At 37.7% G+C, this 21940-nt stretch overlaps 1 protein-coding gene across 1 annotated transcript; it reads left to right on the forward strand.

The window, feature by feature from the left end:
• Positions 1-398: 398 nt before the first annotated feature.
• LOC131593365 (protein FAR1-RELATED SEQUENCE 5-like) lies at positions 399-12149 on the forward strand. The gene is made up of 6 exons (XM_058865844.1): positions 399-761; positions 899-1226; positions 10338-10570; positions 10694-11491; positions 11681-11761; positions 11856-12149. The coding sequence occupies exons 1-6, from the start codon at positions 399-401 to the stop codon at positions 12147-12149; spliced, it is 2097 nt and encodes a 698-aa protein (XP_058721827.1).
• The last annotated feature ends 9791 nt before the right edge of the window (positions 12150-21940 follow it).

Consider the following 21940-nt stretch of genomic DNA (forward strand, 5'->3'; position numbering starts at 1 on the left):
TGTTTGTGTTCGTATTGAGCACGCTGCTGCAAAGGTAAATGAGAAAATGGTTGATATATTTGTTTGAATAGTTAAGATTTACTGATTTAAAATTGGGAATTAGGGTTTAGGATTGGGAAATAAGGTTTATGATTGAATCTGTTTTATTTACATGGGTTTTATATTTGATGATTACCAAATTTCACTTTTGATGGGTACCTTTGAATCAGGTCGATTGATTTAATAAGGGAATAAGGAATTGTGATTGATGCTTGAAATTGTTTTTTGTACATGGGTTTCCTATTTGATGATTTGGAAATTTCAATTATGTTAAGTACCTTTGATTTGAATAGGAAATTAGGTACTGTGATTTATGTTGATTTTTGGTGTGTTAACAAATGTGTTAATTCAGGTTTACCATGGAAAACACCGACCATTATGATTCCAACGACTATCGATGCTGTGACAGTGGTACATCTGATTCTGAATCGGACAATGGTCAGGATGTCAGTAATTCGGTGTCTTGTGCGTACCAAGGTTCAAGTGATGGTGATGGCGATGGCGATGGTGGTAGTCACAATGGAGATTTTGTTGAATTTGATGCAGTTGTAGGTGATAGAACAGTGAAAATTGATGCCCTTACTACTGATGAAATTCGTGCTATGGAATTTGGTACAGTTGATGAAGCTAATGTGTTTTATTTTAAGTATGCTAAATGTAAAGGGTTTTCCATTAGGAAAAGTGATGTTAGGAGAAGATCGACTGAGGGTGGACAAACAATTGTAATGAGGTAGTTTGTATTTAATAAACACGGTCTAAGAGATACAAAACACTTAAGGACGCTTGATAGAAAAAGAGAACACAGACCTACGACCCGCACTAATTGTCCCGCTAGGCTTCATGTGCATTACAACCCCAGAAGGATAGTTATGTAGTGTCATGTTTTGAAGAGGCTCACAACCATGAATTAACACCATCTAGGTTTATCCACTTACACCCCATTTATCGTGATATTACTGAAGCAGATAGAGCTCAGATTGACGGTCTCCAGTCACATGGAATTAGAACTTGTCATATAATGGGGTACATGGTTGCTCAGAAGGGTGGATACAATCGTGTTGGGTTTACAAAGAAGGATCTGTACAATTATTTTGATAGTAAAATGCGTGCTACTATTAAATATGGTGACGTTGCCGCTGCTATAAATTATCTAAATGTGAAGTCATCTACTGATCCCATGTTATATGGTAAATATGCCGTAGGCATGGATGGACGAATGAAGTCTCTTTTTTGGGCTGATGGAAGCAGTAGATCTGACTATTTTTGAAGGATAGAAAAACACTTAGAAAGGGGGGGTTTGAATAAGTGTAGCTTTAAAAACTTGACAGATAAAAATAAATTGCACAGTTATTTTTATCCTGGTTCGTTGTTAACTAAACTACTCCAGTCCACCCCCGCAGAGATGATTTACCTCAACTGAGGATTTAATCCACTAATCGCACGGATTACAATGGTTTTCCACTTAGTCAGCAACTAAGTCTTCCAGAGTCTACTGATCACACACTGATCACTCCAGGAACACTGCTTAGATACCCTCTAAGACTTTTCTAGAGTCTACTGATCAACACGATCACTCTAGTTACAATCTGCTTAGTTCACTCCTAAGACTTCCTAGAGTATTCTGATCAACACGATCACTCTAGTTACTTACAACTTAATGTAATTCTAAGAGTATTACAAATGCTTCTTAAAAGCGATAATCACAACTGTGATATTTCTCTTAACGTTTAAGCTTAATCTCACTAATATATTATAACAGCAATGTAGTGAGCTTTGATGAAGATGAAGATTCTGAGTTTAGATTTGAACAGCGTTTCAGCAAGTGTTTTTGAATAATCTTATTCAGAATTGTTAACCTTGCTTCTCATCAGAACTTCATATTTATAGGCGTTGGAGAAGATGACCGTTGAATGCATTTAATGCTTTGCGTGTTCCGTACAGCATCGCATTTAATGTTATACGCTTTTGTCAACTACCTCGAGCCTTGTTCACGCTGTGTCTACTGACGTAGCCTTTAATAGCTTTTAACGTTCCTTGTGTCAGTCAGCGTAGCTTGCCACTTGTACTTTCTTCTGATCTGATGTTTGTGAATATAACGTTTGAATATCATCAGAGTCAAACAGCTTGGTGCATAGCATCTTCTGATCTTCTGACCGTGAAGTGCTTCTGTTGCGTGATACCATCTTCTGAGCTTCAGTGCTTCTGATCTCATGTTCTTCTGATGCTTCCATAGACCCATGTTCTGATTCTGCTTCGACCATCTTCTGATGTCTTGCCAGACCATGTTCTGATGTTGCATGCTGAACCCTTTGAGACAAAGCTTCTGAGCGCTGAATTATGCGTACTCTTTATATATATTTCCTGAAAGGGAAATTGCATTGGATTAGAGTACCATATTATCTTAAGCAAAATTCATATTATTGTTATCATCAAAACTAAGATAATTGATCAGAACAAATCTTGTTCTAACAATCTCCCCCTTTTTGATGATGACAAAAACATATATAAATGATATGAATTTGCGATCAGAAAGAATAGACGGCAAAAGACAAATTACACAGCTATAGCATAAGCATATGAATATGTCTCCCCCTGAGATTAACAATCTCCCCCTGAGATAAATAATCTCCCCCTGAAATAAATACACGAAGAACTTTAATAAAAGACTTCCCTGATTATTTCGGTAGAGACGATCATATAAGCTTCTTGTCTTCAGAGAATTCATAGCTTCTGACTTCTGCTTCCATAGGACAGCTTCAGAACTAGAATTTCCTTAGATCCCTAGAACACTCACAGCTTCTGATTCCTGCTTCCATCTAGGACAGCTTCAGAACTTGAATTTCTTTGATCTTCTGAACATTCACAGCTTCTGATTTCTGCTTCCATTCAGGACAGCTTCAGAACTTGAATTTCTTTGATCTTCTGAACATTCACAGCTTCTGATTTCTGCTTCCATTCAGGACAGCTTCAGAACTTGAGTTTTCTGGATCTTTTAGAACATTCGCAGCTTCTGATTTCTGCTTCCCTCGGATAGCTTCAGAGCTTTGAATTTCTACCAACATCACTTCATGCTAGATTTGTATCAGAACATTGTTGAATGTACCAGAGCATCATCTGAGCATCTCTACATCCTGAAATGTTACAGAACAAAAACTAAACGACAAAAGTCAGCATGAACGAGTTAGAACATAAAATGTATATTTGAACACATTATATGAATCAGAGCCATATAGGCTGAAATAATGTATCAGAGCAAATAATGTATCAGAGCCATAACATTATATGTATCAGAGCAAATAGAATTTTGTCAGAATAAATAGACAAATATAGATCAAATTCTATTATCAGTGCTTCTGATTCATTCTTCTTTCTTGCTTCTGATTTCTGAAGCTTGACAGCACTCAGCTTGCTTCAGTTTCCATGGTTTTGCTTCTTGTGTTTGCTTTGAAGATTCTCTTCAGTATACCTGCAAAACACTTAAACCATATAGAACTTGCAGTTCTTGTTAGTGAATGTGTGGGAGCTTTACCCAGCAACTGATAGATTAATCAAATCATTTATCATTTATCTTCTCCCCCTTTTTGTCATAACATCAAAAAGAATATTTCAAAGGAATTAGATGCATAAAACGACAAATAAAAACACTGGAATGTAAAAGCAAGGAAACTTTTCATTGATAATCAACAGATATTACAAAAGGTTCCTATGTTTAACAAGATGAGAAACATTCCTAGCAAATACAAAAAAGAATTTCCAAAGAGGAAATCACTAAAAAAATTAAAAACAAAACCCTAGCAAGACACACTCTGTGTCAACCCATCAAGAATCCCTGAGGACTTCTTGTCTTCCAGACTGGAACCTCCACTGTAGGAGAGATCCAAGTGACCAAAGAGGAAGAGAGGGACAGTTCACAGACAGAGAGCTAATGTTGCAAACGGGGCTTTCCCTTAACATAGAAGTTAAGAATATCATTCTTAACCTCCTCCCATAACTCAAGAAAGTCTTCTGTCTTTGGGTGAAAGTTGATAACAACATCAAAGAAGAGGTCTGACTTGAGAGGTATTAGGAGAGCCATCCCGAGATATGCAGAGATCTGTCGCCTTTGAGTCATAGATCTTCAACAGGCTTTGGGTGAACGCTAGGTTTGAGCTAGGATTTTTTTTTTTTTTTTTTTTTTTTTTAAAAAAAATGTTTGAGCAAGAGACGAAAAACAGAGAGAGAAAAAAAAACTTGATGAGGAATGCAAAGAGATAGAGAGAGATGAGAGGGAAAGAGAAGAGTTTGAAGAGTATTTAAAAAGAAATAAAATGAAACGAATGATGAAAAGCATTTAATGTTACGTGACGTGAGGAGAGATAATAAAGACAAATGAGGTGACTAGCACAGTTACCTATGGTCGGTGTCCCTTCAACTGCACGCGCGCTTATCCATGAATAGTAACGACAGGTTTACCATCCCGAGATAAAAATGTAACAGCTGTTTTGCTTTAAAAGAGGTTCTGAATCAACTTAGACAATGAAACGTTAGTAATAACCGAATCATAATTTCTAAAAGATTTCAATCAGAACTTCTGATATATAAAAAATAATCCATTTTCATTTCAGAAGATACTCATACATGAGAACTTCTCATCTTCTCATTCTGGGCATAAATCCATACTGATGTTCTTCAGAATGAACTTAAACCTATCTTCAGCCAGGGGTTTTGTAAAGATATCAGCCCATTGGTGGTCTGTATCAACAAAGTTTAAAGATATAACACCCTTCTGAACATAGTCCCTTATGAAATGATGTTTAATCTCAATATGTTTAGCTTTTGAATGAAGAATAGGATTCTTAGATAAACATATAGCAGAAGTATTATCACAGAATATAGGAATGTTACTCTCAAATATCTGATAATCTTCTAACTGACTCTTCATCCAGAGCATCTGTGTGCTACAACCAGCAGCAGCTACATATTCTGCTTCTGTTGTTGATAGAGCAATAGTTGCTTGCTTCTTGCTATACCAAGAGATCAAATGACTTCCAAGAAATTGACAACTTCCTGAAGTACTTTTTCTTTCAATTCTGTCTCCAGCATAGTCAGCATCGCAGAATCCTACTAAGTTGTATTCTTTAGATTTTCTGTAAACTAAGCCAACATTAGTAGTACCTTTCAGATACCTTAGAATTCTCTTAACAGCAGTTAAATGAGATTCTCTAGGATCTGATTGGAATCTAGCACACAAACAAACACTGAACAGAATGTCAGGTCTAGAAGCAGTCAGATATAGAAGAGATCCAATCATACCTCTGTATAACTTCTGATCTACCTTCTTACTTACCTCATCCTTACCTAGGATGCATGTTGGATGCATAGGAGTTTTGGCTTCTTTGCAATCTAGAAGATTAAAATTCTTCAGAAGTTCCTTCACATACTTGGTTTGGTGAACATACGTTCCTTCTGATGTTTGATTTATTTGTATTCCAAGGAAATACTTGAGTTCTCCCATCATGCTCATTTCAAACTCAGCCTGCATAGACTCAGCAAACTCCTTTCCAAGTGTAGCATTAGATGTTCCAAAAATAATATCATCTACATATATTTGACAAATTAAAATATCCCTTTTAAAGGTTTTACAAAAGAGAGTAGTGTCCACTTTTCCTCTAGTGAAACCATTATCCAGAAGGAAAGAACTTAAGCGTTCATACCAAGCTCTGGGAGCCTGTTTCAATCCATACAATGATTTCTTAAGTTTAAAAACATGATTAGGAGACATAGAGTCTTCAAAACCAGGAGGTTGATGGACATAGACTTCTTCATCTATATAACCATTTAAGAAGGCACTCTTAACATCCATCTGATAAAGAATGATGTTATGTTGAGTGGCAAAAGAAATTAATAGACAAATAGATTCTAACCTGGCCACTGGTGCAAAGGTTTCTGTATAATCAATTCCTTCTTGCTGACTATAACCCTGAGCCACCAGTCTGGCTTTGTTCCTTACCACTTCACCTTTCTCACTGAGCTTGTTTCTGAAGACCCATTTTGTACCAATTATATTGAATCCATCTGGTCTAGGAACAAGATCCCAAACATCATTCCTTGTAAACTGATTCAGTTCTTCTTGCATAGCAATTATCCAGTCTGGATCTTCTAGAGCATGATCAACAGAAGTTGGCTCGATCAAAGATACAAGACCTAATTGACAATCTGCATTGTTCTTAAGGAATGCTCTTGTTCTGATTGGATCATCCTTCTTTCCAAGAATGACATCTTCTGAATGACCAGAGATGAGTCTGGATGATCTTCTGACAGATGGTTCTTCAGAAATGCTTAGATCCTCCAGAGAAGCTGATACTTGATCTTCTGGTTCTTTGCTTCTGAGGAGCTCTGCTTCTGATGCGTTGCTTCTTGGCTCAACAACTTCTGATATATCAATATCACAATCTGCAAAATTATCAAACTGCTTTGGTTTTTCAGAACCAAGCTTATCATCAAACCTGATATTGATTGACTCTTCTACAATCAATGTTTCAGTATTGTATACTCTGTAGCCTTTTGAGCGTTCAGAATATCCAAGAAGGAAACATTTTTGTGCTTTGGAATCAAACTTACCAAGATGATCTTTAGTGTTCAGAATAAAGCATACACATCCAAAAGGATGGAAATATGAAATGTTGGGCTTTCTATTCTTCCACAATTCATAAGGAGTCTTATTTAGAATAGGTCTGATAGAGATTCTATTCTGAATATAGCATGCAGTGTTTATTGCTTCTGCCCAGAAATGCTTAGCCATATTGGTTTCATTGATCATGGTTCTGGCCATTTCTTGCAGAGTCCTATTCTTTCGTTCTACAACCCCATTTTGCTGTGGAGTTCTAGGACAAGAGAAATCATGGGCAATACCATTTTCTTTGAAGAATTCTTCAAAGGATCTGTTCTCAAATTCACCACCATGATCACTTCTGACCTTTATGATTTTACACTCTTTTTCAGATTGAATCTGAATGCAGAAATCAAAGAACACTGAATGAGTCTCATCCTTGTGTTTTAAGAATTTTACCCATGTCCAGCGGCTATAATCATCTACGATGACTAATCCATATTTCTTCCCTCTGACAGATGCTGTTTTGACTGGGCCAAACAGATCAATGTGCAAGAGTTCTAATGGCCTTGAGGTAGAAACAACATTCTTGGACTTGAATGCAGGTTTGGAGAACTTGCCCTTCTGACATGCTTCACAAAGAGCATCTGATTTGAATTTCAGATTAGGGAGTCCTCTGACCAGATTCAGTTTGTTAATCTGAGAAATCTTTCTCAAACTAGCATGACCTAATCTTCTGTGCCAGACCCACTGCTCTTCAGAAACAGACATAAGACAAGTCACCTTCTGACTTATAAGATCTTGCAGATCTGTCTTATAAATGTTGTTCTTCCTCTTGCCTGTAAATAGGATTGAGCCATCCTTCTGATTTACAGCCTTGCAAGACTCTTGATTAAAGATTATATCATAACCATTGTCACTCAATTGACTGATAGATAAGAGGTTATGTGTTAATCCTTCCACAAGAAGTACATTAGAAATGGAAGGAGAGTTACCAGACTTTATAGTTCCAGAGCCAATTATCTTGCCCTTCTGATCTCCTCCAAACTTGACTTCTCCTCCAGACTTAAGCACCAGGTTTTGGAACATAGACCTTCTTCCTGTCATGTGTCGCGAGCATCCAGAGTCCAGGTACCATGACATGTTGTGCTTTGTCCTTTTTGCAGTCAAGGATATCTCTTCAGAATCTGATTCTGATGTAGATTCTGATCCGTCATCTTCTGTCGCCATTAGCGCACAGTTAGCCTGCTCATCTTCAGAGTCTGAATCATCTTCTGACTCATCCCAGGTTGCCATAAGACTTTTCTTCTTATGAAACTTCTTCTTGGGATTTTCCTTCTGAAGATTTGGACATTCATTCTTGTAGTGTCCAGGCTCATTGCATTCATATCACATGACCTTCTTCTTGTCAAATCTTCTATCATCAGAAGATTCTCCACGTTCAAATTTCTTTGAACTTCTGAAGCCTCTGAACTTCCTTTGCTTGGTCTTCCAGAGTTGATTTAGCCTTCTGGAGATCAGGGACAGTTCATCTTCTTCTTCAGATTCTGATTCTTCAGGATTTTCTTCTCTGGCCTGAAAAGCGTTAGTGCATTTCTTGATATTGGATTTTAATGCAATAGACTTACCTTTCTTTTGAGGCTCATTTGCGTCCAGCTCTATTTCATGACTTCTCAAGGCACTGATAAGCTCTTCCAGAGAAACTTCATTCAGATTCTTTGCAATTTTGAATGCAGTTACCATAGGACCCCATCTTCTGGGTAAGCTTCTGATGATCTTCTTTACATGATCAGCCTTGGTGTATCCCTTGTCAAGAACTCTCAATCCAGCAGTAAGAGTTTGAAATCTTGAAAACATCTTTTCAATGTCTTCATCATCCTCCATCTTGAAGGCTTCATACTTCTGGATTAAGGCTAGAGCTTTAGTCTCCTTGACTTGAGCATTTCCTTCATGAGTCATTTTCAAGGACTCATATATGTCATAGGCCGTTTCCCTGTTAGATATCTTCTCATACTCAGCATGAGAGATAGCATTCAGCAAAACAGTTCTGCATTTATGATGATTCCTGAAAAGCTTTTTCTGATCATCATCCATTTCTTGCCTTGTTAGCTTTACGCCTCTGGCATTTACAGGATGTTTGTAACCATCCATCAGAAGATCCCATAGATCACCATCTAGACCCAGAAAGTAACTTTCCAGTTTATCTTTCCAGTATTCAAAGTTTTCACCATCAAATACCGGCGGTCTAGTATAACCATTGTTACCGTTGTATTGCTCAGCAGAGCCAGATGTAGATGCAGGTGTAGGTGTAGACTTTTCACTTTCATCAACCATCTTTTACTGAAGCGTTTTTCTCTTCCTGAATCTTTTCTAAACACGGTTAAGTGCTTGCACCTTAGAACCGGCGCTCTGATGCCAATTGAAGGATAGAAAAACACTTAGAAAGGGGGGGGTTTGAATAAGTGTAGCTTTAAAAACTTGACAGATAAAAATAAATTGCACAGTTATTTTTATCCTGGTTCGTTGTTAACTAAACTACTCCAGTCCACCCCCGCAGAGATGATTTACCTCAACTGAGGATTTAATCCACTAATCGCACAGATTACAATGGTTTTCCACTTAGTCAGCAACTAAGTCTTCCAGAGTCTACTGATCACACACTGATCACTCCAGGAACACTGCTTAGATACCCTCTAAGACTTTTCTAGAGTCTACTGATCAACACGATCACTCTAGTTACAATCTGCTTAGTTCACTCCTAAGACTTCCTAGAGTATTCTGATCAACACGATCACTCTAGTTACTTACAACTTAATGTAATTCTAAGAGTATTACAAATGCTTCTTAAAAGCGATAATCACAACTGTGATATTTCTCTTAACGTTTAAGCTTAATCTCACTAATATATTACAACAGCAATGTAGTGAGCTTTGATGAAGATGAAGATTCTGAGTTTAGATTTGAACAGCGTTTCAGCAAGTGTTTTTGAATAATCTTATTCAGAATTGTTAACCTTGCTTCTCATCAGAACTTCATATTTATAGGCGTTGGAGAAGATGACCGTTGAATGCATTTAATGCTTTGCGTGTTCCGTACAGCATCACATTTAATGTTATACGCTTTTGTCAACTACCTCGAGCCTTGTTCACGCTGTGTCTACTGACGTAGCCTTTAATAGCTTTTAACGTTCCTTGTGTCAGTCAGCGTAGCTTGCCACTTGTACTTTCTTCTGATCTGATGTTTGTGAATATAACGTTTGAATATCATCAGAGTCAAACAGCTTGGTGCATAGCATCTTCTGATCTTCTGACCGTGAAGTGCTTCTGTTGCGTGATACCATCTTCTGAGCTTCAGTGCTTCTGATCTCATGTTCTTCTGATGCTTCCATAGACCCATGTTCTGATTCTGCTTCGACCATCTTCTGATGTCTTGCCAGACCATGTTCTGATGTTGCATGCTGAACCCTTTGAGACAAAGCTTCTGAGCGCTGAATTATGCGTACTCTTTATATATATTTCCTGAAAGGGAAATTGCATTGGATTAGAGTACCATATTATCTTAAGCAAAATTCATATTATTGTTATCATCAAAACTAAGATAATTGATCAGAACAAATCTTGTTCTAACAATTTTTGTTTTGGCGATGTGATTGCGTTCGACACGACTTACAAGAAGAACAAATACAACTACCCATTGGTTATATTTTCAGGGTGTAACCACCACTCTCAGACAGTTATTTTTGGTGCTGCATTGGTGTCAGATGAAACGACAGAGACGTATAAGTGGTTGTTGGAGTGTTTTTTAGAGTGCATGGAAAATAAATACCCAGAAGCAGTTGTAACAGACGGAGATGGGGCGATGAGGGAATCTATAAAACAGGTGTTTCTGGATGCGACACATCGTTTATGCGCTTGGCATTTGAAAAAGAATGCGTTTGAGAATGTAAAGAACTCAGAATTTTTGAAAGATTTTCAAAAAGCCATGTACTCTAATTTTACAAAGGATCAATTTGAAGAGTTTTGGTCAAATATAATTAAAGAAAACGGACTTGAGGGAAATCCTTAGGTTGCAAAAACGTACGAGAACAGGTCACTATGGGCAACTGCATATCTACATGAGAAGTTTTTTGGACGTATAAGAACTACGTCTCAATGTGAAGCCGTCAATGCAATCATCAAGAGTTATGTCAGGAAGAAAGGCTGCATTTTTGAATTTATGCACAATTTTGAGCAGGCTATGAGATCTTATAGAAATAATGAACTGATTTCCAATTTTAAATCAAAGTTTTCAGAACTTGTGATGACTACTCAACTGCGTGCCCTTGAGAGCCATGCTGCGAAAGTTTATACTACAGAGATTTTCAAGGAAGTCAGAAATGAAATAGTGAAGGCTGGATCATTGATTGTTAAGGAAAAGTTAATTCGCAACGGATTTAAGACTTATCGATTTACAAAATATTGTTGTGATAACTATGACATAGAGGTTGTGTATGATGGTGAAACACTTCAATGTGAGTGTAGGTTATGGGATTCTCGTGGGATTCCATGTTCTCATATGTTTGGTGTCATGAAGGAAGAACATGTTAGTCTCATTCCCACCGGTTTGATTTTGTCGAGATGGACGAAGGATGCAAAAATTCAATACTTGAACATGAATTGTAATGGTTCTGATGATTCTATTATGATTGAGCAAGCTCAGTTTGGTGCATATTGTTCTGCATTTACTGCTTTTTGCAAAGAAGCTTCAAAAAAGGAAGGTGTTTATGGGGAAATAATGGGTGACATTCTGAAGTTACAAAAAAAGTATTGCAGTACAGACAATCCTATTTTGGCATCGAACTCAGCCGCAGGTGATCCAAAGATTGTGAATAGCAAAGGTGCTCCAAAGAAAAAAAAAGAATGACATAAAAGCTATTAGGCGATGTTCTAAATGCAACAGTAGAACTCATAATGCAAGCAGTTGTTCGATAATTTCAAAAGCTATATTCTGTTTGTTTGAGTAAATCTGTTGCTCTTTTGATAAACATAGTAGTTTCTGTTGTATAATTTGCAGGTTGTGGAAAACGCGCCATCTGAACAAAATGTTGGTATGAAGTCGCGGTCAGTAACTGATTCATTCAGCCAAGTTGTGAAGGTATTATGTTTTTTTTAATACAAGCTCTGATATGCTGTATTAATTAGAACGTGTTATTATTTGTATCAAAAGAATAATGTGTTTGTTAAAACAGAACAAGAATGGAAAAAGAGGTCGCATTGGTGAAAGTAGTGTGCAAAATAAATGTACAGAGCCGCCGAACTCTCGTGGCGCTAATGTGACAGCGACTTCTCGCGCGGAAGTTGGAAGCACAAGCATACCCATGCCTGCAATGTATGGATTGCAACCCGTGTTGCCAGTGGTACAACCGGTGTTGCATCTAATGCACGTACAACCGTTAATCCCACTATATCCAACGACAGTTGCGGAAAATTCAGGTTCGTGTTTCGGTAGGCTACAACGACCGATGAACAATGGTGGTACTTGAACGAGCAAAGAAGTAGCTGTAATTTGACCAGGCATGAAATTGGAGGTGATTTTTAGTGGTATGACAAGGTTTAGGTTAGAATACATGCATCTATATAGGTTTTTTGTGTCCTAACATAATATTTTGTAAGTTCAGTGGAGTCAAATCAACACTGATACAGTTTAATAGTTCTACTGTCAGTCACCAGCTTCCTCACCCAAGCGGTGTGGTTGTCATACGGATTACACATGTTGAATTGTATATATCCAACTCCAATTTGGTTTCTGGATGCGAACTCCCTCCAGCCAGTTGATAACCTCATTTTAAATGGATAAATGTCAGCATCCAACTCACATATTTGTGACTCCCCATTTGGACCAACCAGTTGTATGTTATCAAGGGCTGTATTTACCAAGTATTCTCCCATGGCATTAGGTAAAGTCTGTAATATAGTTGACACAAAATTCCAAATAATATTAGTTGAATCACAAAAAAACCAGAGTTAACAATAACAAAACTAATGAGTGGATTGAGAAACTAACCAAACATTGAGTGGTTGTGGGATCCTCTGACACGAAAACCTTGAATGCCACTGCTTTTCGGAGGGACCGAGTTTTTGTATGCCATGTAGGGAATGAGGCTGGAGTAATTTGTTCCATAATTGGAATGATGTGGAAAGCATTTCCTCCCAAGTACCTGAAGAAAATATGGTGATGACCTTGTAAGTTGTAAAACTTTCTTAAAGTCATCCAGCCATTGGTAATCCTTGGGGTTTCATCGTCGTTGTTGAATTCAACCCTTAGACGGAGACCATTGGCATCATATAGAACCCAATATTTTCCCAACTCAGCTCTGAACTCTTCGTAGAATTCAGGTTCAATCTCACCGTGTACCTATCAATGTATAGAAATAGAGCATGAGCATGATAGAACACATTCATAAATAACAAGTGTTGTCTTGAAAGCACAGAAAATTTGAACGCAATCAAGTTTTGGTTTGGAAGTACATAATCTTACTCATCAATGAACAAACAAACAAAACATAACCTTACTCACAATCCTAATTAACGATTTGTAATCGCCATTAAAATACAAACACTCTTCATAAACGTAAACAACAAACAGATTATCCAAAACAAACAAAGATTGCTTCATAAAAACCTAATCCACGAACAGACAAACCTAACATTAAAACTCACGAACCCTGAGCAACAATATGATCACGTCATGCACATGGAAGCAATATTGCTGGGTATTTTATTAATAAAAAAACAATGACCGAAACCGATGAAACTTACCTCTCCTTTGGCATGCACGGTCATGAAATGGCTCCTCCCTGGTCTTTGAAGAAGTTCACGTATCGTCACCATCTTTGTTTGTGATGTTTTTCTTTTGTATGTTGTGGTAGATGGTGTGAACAGTGGATAACGGGAATAGATGGTCGGTTTGGAAGTGGAAAAAGATCGGATGCACGCGTGTTGATGAGGTCTAAGAGAATGAACAAGAAAGAGGTCTCAGAGATACAGAATGAAGAGTAAAAAAAATAGATGGATGGTATTACCTGAGTCGACGAAGCCATTATTTACATTTTTCCAACTTCCAAAGCAATTATTACGTTGCAGAGATATGATTTAGGTCAGCTAAACAATTTCCCTTTTTTTACTCAATACTGTTAATAACATAAAATTAATGCTTATACGTTTGGTAATATATTAGAGCATCCACATCCAAAGAATCCATATTTAAGTTATATTATACTTTGTAACAATGCATAACATTACTAAGTATTTTTTTTAATGCTTAGTATATGTTGATATGTTTATATGTTTATAATAATTTACTGCACATTATTAAAGTATAATAGTATTCTAAGATAATTTATAGAATTTTTTTAACAAAAAAAATTCACATAGAACATTAATTACTGAATAACCATAATAATAATTTTGACCAATAATATATTATTTTGACCTATAATAATAATAATCATAATAATAATAGTAATAATAATAATAAACTATATTAATATTAGTAATAATAATAATAAAACACATAGTTATAATAACCATGTCAGGGATTCAACTGATGATGGTCAACTATGTGTTAACCATGTTACAGATGAACTGATGATGGTCAACTATGTGTTAACCATGTCAGGGATTCAACAGATGATGGTCAACTATGAGTTAACCATGTTACAGATGAACTGATGATGTTCAACTATGTGTTAACCATGTCAGGGATTCAACTGATGATGGTCGACTATGTGTGAAGTGTGTTACAGATGATCTGATGATGGTTAACTATGTGTTAACCATGTCAGGGATTCAACAGATGATGGTCAACTATGTGTTAACCATGTTACAGATGAACTGATGATGGTCAACTATGTGTTAACCATGTCAGGGATTGAACTGATGATGGTCGATTATGTGTGAAGCGTGTTACAGATGATCTAATGATGGTCAACTATGTGTTAACCATGTCAGGGATTCAACTGATGATGGTCGACTATGTTTGAAGCGTGTTACAGATGATCTGATGATGGTCAACTATGTGTTAACCATGTCAGGGATTCAACTGATGATGGTCGACTATGTGTGAAGCGTGTTACAGATGATCTGATGATGGCCAACTATATGTTAACCATGGCAGGGATTCAACTGATAATGGTCAAGTATGTGCTAACCATGTCAGGGATTCAACTGATGATGGTCAAGTATGTGTTAACCATGTCAGGGATTCAATAGATGATGGTCAACTATGTGTTAACCATGTTACAGATGAACTGATGATGGTCAACTATGTGTTAACCATGTCAGGGATTCAACTGATGATGGTCAAGTATGTGTTAACCATGTTACAGATGAACAGATGATGGTCAACTCTGTGTTAACCATGTCAGGGATTCAACTAATGATGGTCAACTATGTGTGAAGCGTGTTACAGATGATCTGATGAACTGATGAGGGTCAACTATGTGTTAACCATGTTAGAGATTCAACTGATGATGGTCGACTATGTGTGAAGCGTGTTACAGATGATTTGATGATGGTCAACTATATGTTAACCATGTTAGGGTTTCAACTGATCATGGTCGACTATGTGTGAAGCGTGTTACTGATGATCAGATGATGGTCAACAATGTGTTAACCATGTCAGGGATTCAACAGATGATGGTCAAGTATGTGTTAACCATGTCAGGGATTCAACAGATGATGGTCAAGTATGTGTTAACCATGATACAAATGAACTGATGATGGTCAAATATGTGTTAACCATGTCAGGGATTCAACTGATGATGGTCAACTATGTGTGAAGCGTGTTATATATGAACTGATGATGGTCAAGTATGTGTTAACCATGTTACATATGAACTGATGATGGTCAACTATGTGTTAACCATGTCAGGGATTCAACTGATGATGGTCAGTTATGTGTTAACCATGTTATAGATGAACTGATGATGGTCAACTATGTGTTAACCATGTCAGGGATTCAACTGATGATGGTCAAGTATGTGTAAACCATGTTACAGATGATCTGATTATGGTCAACTACGTGTTAATCATGTCAGGGTTCCAACTGATGATAGTCGACTATGTGTGAAGCTTGTTACAGATGATATGATGATGGTCAACTATGTGTTAACCATGTTAGGGATTCAATCGATGATGGTCAAGTATGTGTTAACCATGTTAGGGATTCAACAGATGATGGTCAAGTATGTCTTAACCATGTTACAGATGAACTGATGATGGCCAACTATGTGTTAACCATGTCAGGGATTCAATTGAAGATGGTCAACTATATGTGAAGCGTGTTACAGATGAACTGATGATGGTCAACTATGTGTTAACCATGTTACAGATGAACTGATGATGGTCAACTATGTGTTAACCATGTCAAGGATTTAACTGATGATGGTCAAGTATGTGTTAACCGTGTTACAGATGAACTGATGATGGTCAACGATGTGTTAACCATGTCAGGGATTCAACTGATGATGGCCAACTATGTGTGAAGCGTGTTACAGATAAACTCATGATGGTCAACTATGTGTTAACCATGTTAAAAATGAACTGATAATGGTCAACTATGTGTTAACCATGTCAGGGATTCAATTGATGATGGTCAAGTATGTGTAAACTGTGTTATAGATGATCTGATGATGGTCCACTATGTGTTAACCATGTCAGGGATTCAACTGATGATGGTCAAGTATGTGTTAACCATGTTACAGATGAACTGATGATGGTCAACTATGTGTTAACCATGTCAGGGATTCAACAGATGATGGTCATCTATGAGTTAACCATGTTACAGATGAACTGATGATGTTCAACTATGTGTTAACCATGTCAGGGATTCAACTGATGATGGTCGACTATGCGTGAAGCATGTTACAGATGATCTGATGATGGTCAACTATGTGTTAACCATGTTAGGGATTCAACTGATGATGGTCGACTATGTGTGAAGTGTGTTACAGATGATCTGATGATGTTCAACTATGTGTTAACCATGTCAGGGATTCAACTTATGATGGTCGACTATGCGTGAAGCATGTTACAGATGATCTGATGATGGTCAACTATGACTTAACCATGTTAGGGATTCAACTGATGATGGTCGACTATGTGTGAAGTGTGTTACAGATGATCGATGATGGTTAACTATGTGTTAACCATGTCAGGGATTCAACAGATGATGGTCAACTATGTGTTAACCATGTTACAGATGAACTGATGATGGTCAACTATGTGTTAACCATGTCAGGGATTGAACTGATGATGGTCGATTATGTGTGAAGCGTGTTACAGATGATCTGATGATGGTCAACTATGTGTTAACCATGTCAGGGATTCAACTGATGATGGTCGACTATGTTTGAAGCGTGTTACAGATGATCTGATGATGGTCAACTATGTGTTAACCATGTCAGGGATTCAACTGATGATGGTCGACTATGTGTGAAGCGTGTTACAGATGATCTGATGATGGCCAACTATATGTTAACCATGGCAGGGATTCAACTGATAATGGTCAAGTATGTGCTAACCATGTCAGGGATTCAACTGATGATGGTCAAGTATGTGTTAACCATGTCAGGGATTCAATAGATGATGGTCAACTATGTGTTAACCATGTTACAGATGAACTGGTGATGGTCAACTATGTGTTAACCATGTCAGGGATTCAACTGATGATGGTCAAGTATGTGTTAACCATGTTACAGATGAACAGATGATGGTCAACTCTGTGTTAACCATGTCAGGGATTCAACTACTGATGGTCAACTATGTGTGAAGCGTGTTACAGATGAACTGATGAACTGATGATGTTCAACTATGTGTTAACCATGTCAGGGATTCAACTGATGATGGTCGACTATGCGTGAAGCATGTTACAGATGATCTGATGATGGTCAACTATGTGTTAACCATGTTAGGGATTCAACTGATGATGGTCGACTATGTGTGAAGTGTGTTACAGATGATCTGATGATGTTCAACTATGTGTTAACCATGTCAGGGATTCAACTTATGATGGTCGACTATGCGTGAAGCATGTTACAGATGATCTGATGATGGTCAACTATGACTTAACCATGTTAGGGATTCAACTGATGATGGTCGACTATGTGTGAAGTGTGTTACAGATGATCGATGATGGTTAACTATGTGTTAACCATGTCAGGGATTCAACAGATGATGGTCAACTATGTGTTAACCATGTTACAGATGAACTGATGATGGTCAACTATGTGTTAACCATGTCAGGGATTGAACTGATGATGGTCGATTATGTGTGAAGCGTGTTACAGATGATCTGATGATGGTCAACTATGTGTTAACCATGTCAGGGATTCAACTGATGATGGTCGACTATGTTTGAAGCGTGTTACAGATGATCTGATGATGGTCAACTATGTGTTAACCATGTCAGGGATTCAACTGATGATGGTCGACTATGTGTGAAGCGTGTTACAGATGATCTGATGATGGCCAACTATATGTTAACCATGGCAGGGATTCAACTGATAATGGTCAAGTATGTGCTAACCATGTCAGGGATTCAACTGATGATGGTCAAGTATGTGTTAACCATGTCAGGGATTTAATAGATGATGGTCAACTATGTGTTAACCATGTTACAGATGAACTGGTGATGGTCAACTATGTGTTAACCATGTCAGGGATTCAACTGATGATGGTCAAGTATGTGTTAACCATGTTACAGATGAACAGATGATGGTCAACTCTGTGTTAACCATGTCAGGGATTCAACTACTGATGGTCAACTATGTGTGAAGCGTGTTACAGATGAACTGATGAACTGATGAGGGTCAACTATGTGTTAACCATGTTAGAGATTCAACTGATGATGGTCGACTATGTGTGAAGCGTGTTACAGATGATTTGATGATGGTCAACTATATGTTAACCATGTTAGGGTTTCAACTGATCATGGTCGACTATGTGTGAAGCGTGTTACTGATGATCAGATGATGGTCAACAATGTGTTAACCATGTCAGGGATTCAACTGATGATGGTCAAGTATGTGTTAACCATGTCAGGGATTCAACTGATGATGGTCAACTATGTGTGAAGCGTGTTATAGATGAACTGATGATGGTCAACTATGTGTTAACCATGTTACATATGAACTGATGATGGTCAACTATGTGTTAACCATGTCAGGGATTCAACTGATGATGGTCAATTATGTGTTAACCATGTTATAGATGAACTGATGATGGTCAACTATGTGTTAACCATGTCAGGGATTCAACTGATGATGGTCAAGTATGTGTAAACCATGTTACAGATGATCTGATTATGGTCAACTACGTGTTAATCATGTCAGGGTTCCAACTGATGATAGTCGACTATGTGTGAAGCTTGTTACAGATGATCTGATGATGGTCAACTATGTGTTAACCATGTTAGGGATTCAACCGATGATGGTCAAGTATGTGTTAACCATGTTAGGGATTCAACAGATGATGGTCAAGTATGTCTTAACCATGTTACAGATGAACTGATGATGGCCAACTATGTATTAACCATGTTAGGGATTCAATTGAAGATGGTCAACTATATGTGAAGCGTGTTACAGATGAACTGATGATGGTCAACTATGTGTTAACCATGTTACAGATGAACTGATGATGGTCAACTATGTGTTAACCATGTCAAGGATTTAACTGATGATGGTCACGTATGTGGTAACCGTGTTACAGATGAACTGATGATGGTCAACGATGGGGTAACCATGTCAGGGATTCAACTGATGATGGCCAACTATGTGTGAACGTGTTACAGATGAATTCATGATGGTCAACTATGTGTCAACCATGTTAAAAATGAACTGATAATGGTCAACTATGTGTTAACCATGTCAAGGATTCAATTGATGATGGTCAAGTATGTGTAAACCGTGTTATAGATGATCTGATGATGGTCAACTATGTGTTAACCATGTCAGGGATTCAACTGATGATGGTCAAGTATGTGTTAACCATGTTACAGATGAACTGATGATGGTCAACTATGTGTTAACCATGTCAGGGATTCAACTGATGATGGTCAACTATTGATGGAAGGGATTCAACAGTCGATGGTCAACTATGTGTTAACCATGTCATGGATTCAACTGATGATGTTCAACTATGTGTTAACCATGTCAGGGATTCAACTGATGATGGTCAACTATTGATGGAAGATTCAACAGATGATGGTCAACTATGGGTTAAGCATGTCAGGGATTCAACTGATGATGGTCAAGTATGTGTTAACCATGTCAGGGATTCAACAGATGATGGTCAACTCTGTGTTAACCATGTCAGGGATTCAACTAATGATGGTCAACTATGTGTGAAGCGTGTTACAGATGATCTGATGAACTGATGAGGGTCAACTATGTGTTAACCATGTTAGAGATTCAACTGATGATGGTCGACTATGTGTGAAGCGTGTTACAGATGATTTGATGATGGTCAACTATATGTTAACCATGTTAGGGTTTCAACTGATCATGGTCGACTATGTGTGAAGCGTGTTACTGATGATCAGATGATGGTCAACAATGTGTTAACCATGTAGGGATTCAACTGATGATGGTCAAGTATGTGTTAACCATGATACAAATGAACTGATGATGGTCAAATATGTGTTAACCATGTCAGGGATTCAACTGATGATGGTCAACTATGTGTGAAGCGTGTTATAGATGAACTGATGATGGTCAACTATGTGTTAACCATGTTACATATGAACTGATGATGGTCAACTATGTGTTAACCATGTCAGGGATTCAACTGATGATGGTCAATTATGTGTTAACCATGTTATAGATGAACTGATGATGGTCAACTATGTGTTAACCATGTCAGGGATTCAACTGATGATGGTCAAGTATGTGTAAACCATGTTACAGATGATCTGATTATGGTCAACTACGTGTTAATCATGTCAGGGTTCCAACTGATGATAGTCGACTATGTGTGAAGCTTGTTACAGATGATCTGATGATGGTCAACTATGTGTTAACCATGTTAGGGATTCAACCGATGATGGTCAAGTATGTGTTAACCATGTTAGGGATTCAACAGATGATGGTCAAGTATGTCTTAACCATGTTACAGATGAACTGATGATGGCCAACTATGTGTTAACCATGTTAGGGATTCAATTGAAGATGGTCAACTATATGTGAAGCGTGTTACAGATGAACTGATGATGGTCAACTATGTGTTAACCATGTTACAGATGAACTGATGATGGTCAACTATGTGTTAACCATGTCAAGGATTTAACTGATGATGGTCAAGTATGTGGTAACCGTGTTACAGATGAACTGATGATGGTCAACGATGTGTTAACCATGTCAGGGATTCAACTGATGATGGCCAACTATGTGTGAACGTGTTACAGATGAATTCATGATGGTCAACTATGTGTCAACCATGTTAAAAATGAACTGATAATGGTCAACTATGTGTTAACCATGTCAAGGATTCAATTGATGATGGTCAAGTATGTGTAAACCGTGTTATAGATGATCTGATGATGGTCAACTATGTGTTAACCATGTCAGGGATTCAACTGATGATGGTCAAGTATGTGTTAACCATGTTACAGATAACCTGATGATGGTCAACTATGTGTTAACCATGTCAGGGATTCAACTGATGATGGTCAACTATTGATGGAAGGGATTCAACAGTCGATGGTCAACTATGTGTTAACCATGTCAGGGATTCAACTGATGATGTTCAACTATGTGTTAACCATGTCAGGGATTCAACTGATGATGGTCAACTATTGATGGAAGATTCAACAGATGATGGTCAACTATGGGTTAAGCATGTCAGGGATTCAACTGATGATGGTCAAGTATGTGTTAACCATGTCAAGGATTCAACAGATGATGGTCAACTCTGTGTTAACCATGTCAGGGATTCAACTAATGATGGTCAACTATGTGTGAAGCGTGTTACAGATGATCTGATGAACTGATGAGGGTCAACTATGTGTTAACCATGTTAGAGATTCAACTGATGATGGTCGACTATGTGTGAAGCGTGTTACAGATGATTTGATGATGGTCAACTATATGTTAACCATGTTAGGGTTTCAACTGATCATGGTCGACTATGTGTGAAGCGTGTTACTGATGATCAGATGATGGTCAACAATGTGTTAACCATGTCAGGGATTCAACTGATGATGGTCAAGTATGTGTTAACCATGTCAGGGATTCAACAGATGATGGTCAAGTATGTGTTAACCATGATACAAATGAAC

Source organism: Vicia villosa, linkage group LG1 (genome assembly GCF_029867415.1).
Source record: "Vicia villosa cultivar HV-30 ecotype Madison, WI linkage group LG1, Vvil1.0, whole genome shotgun sequence".
NCBI classification, from domain to species: Eukaryota; Viridiplantae; Streptophyta; class Magnoliopsida; order Fabales; family Fabaceae; genus Vicia; species Vicia villosa.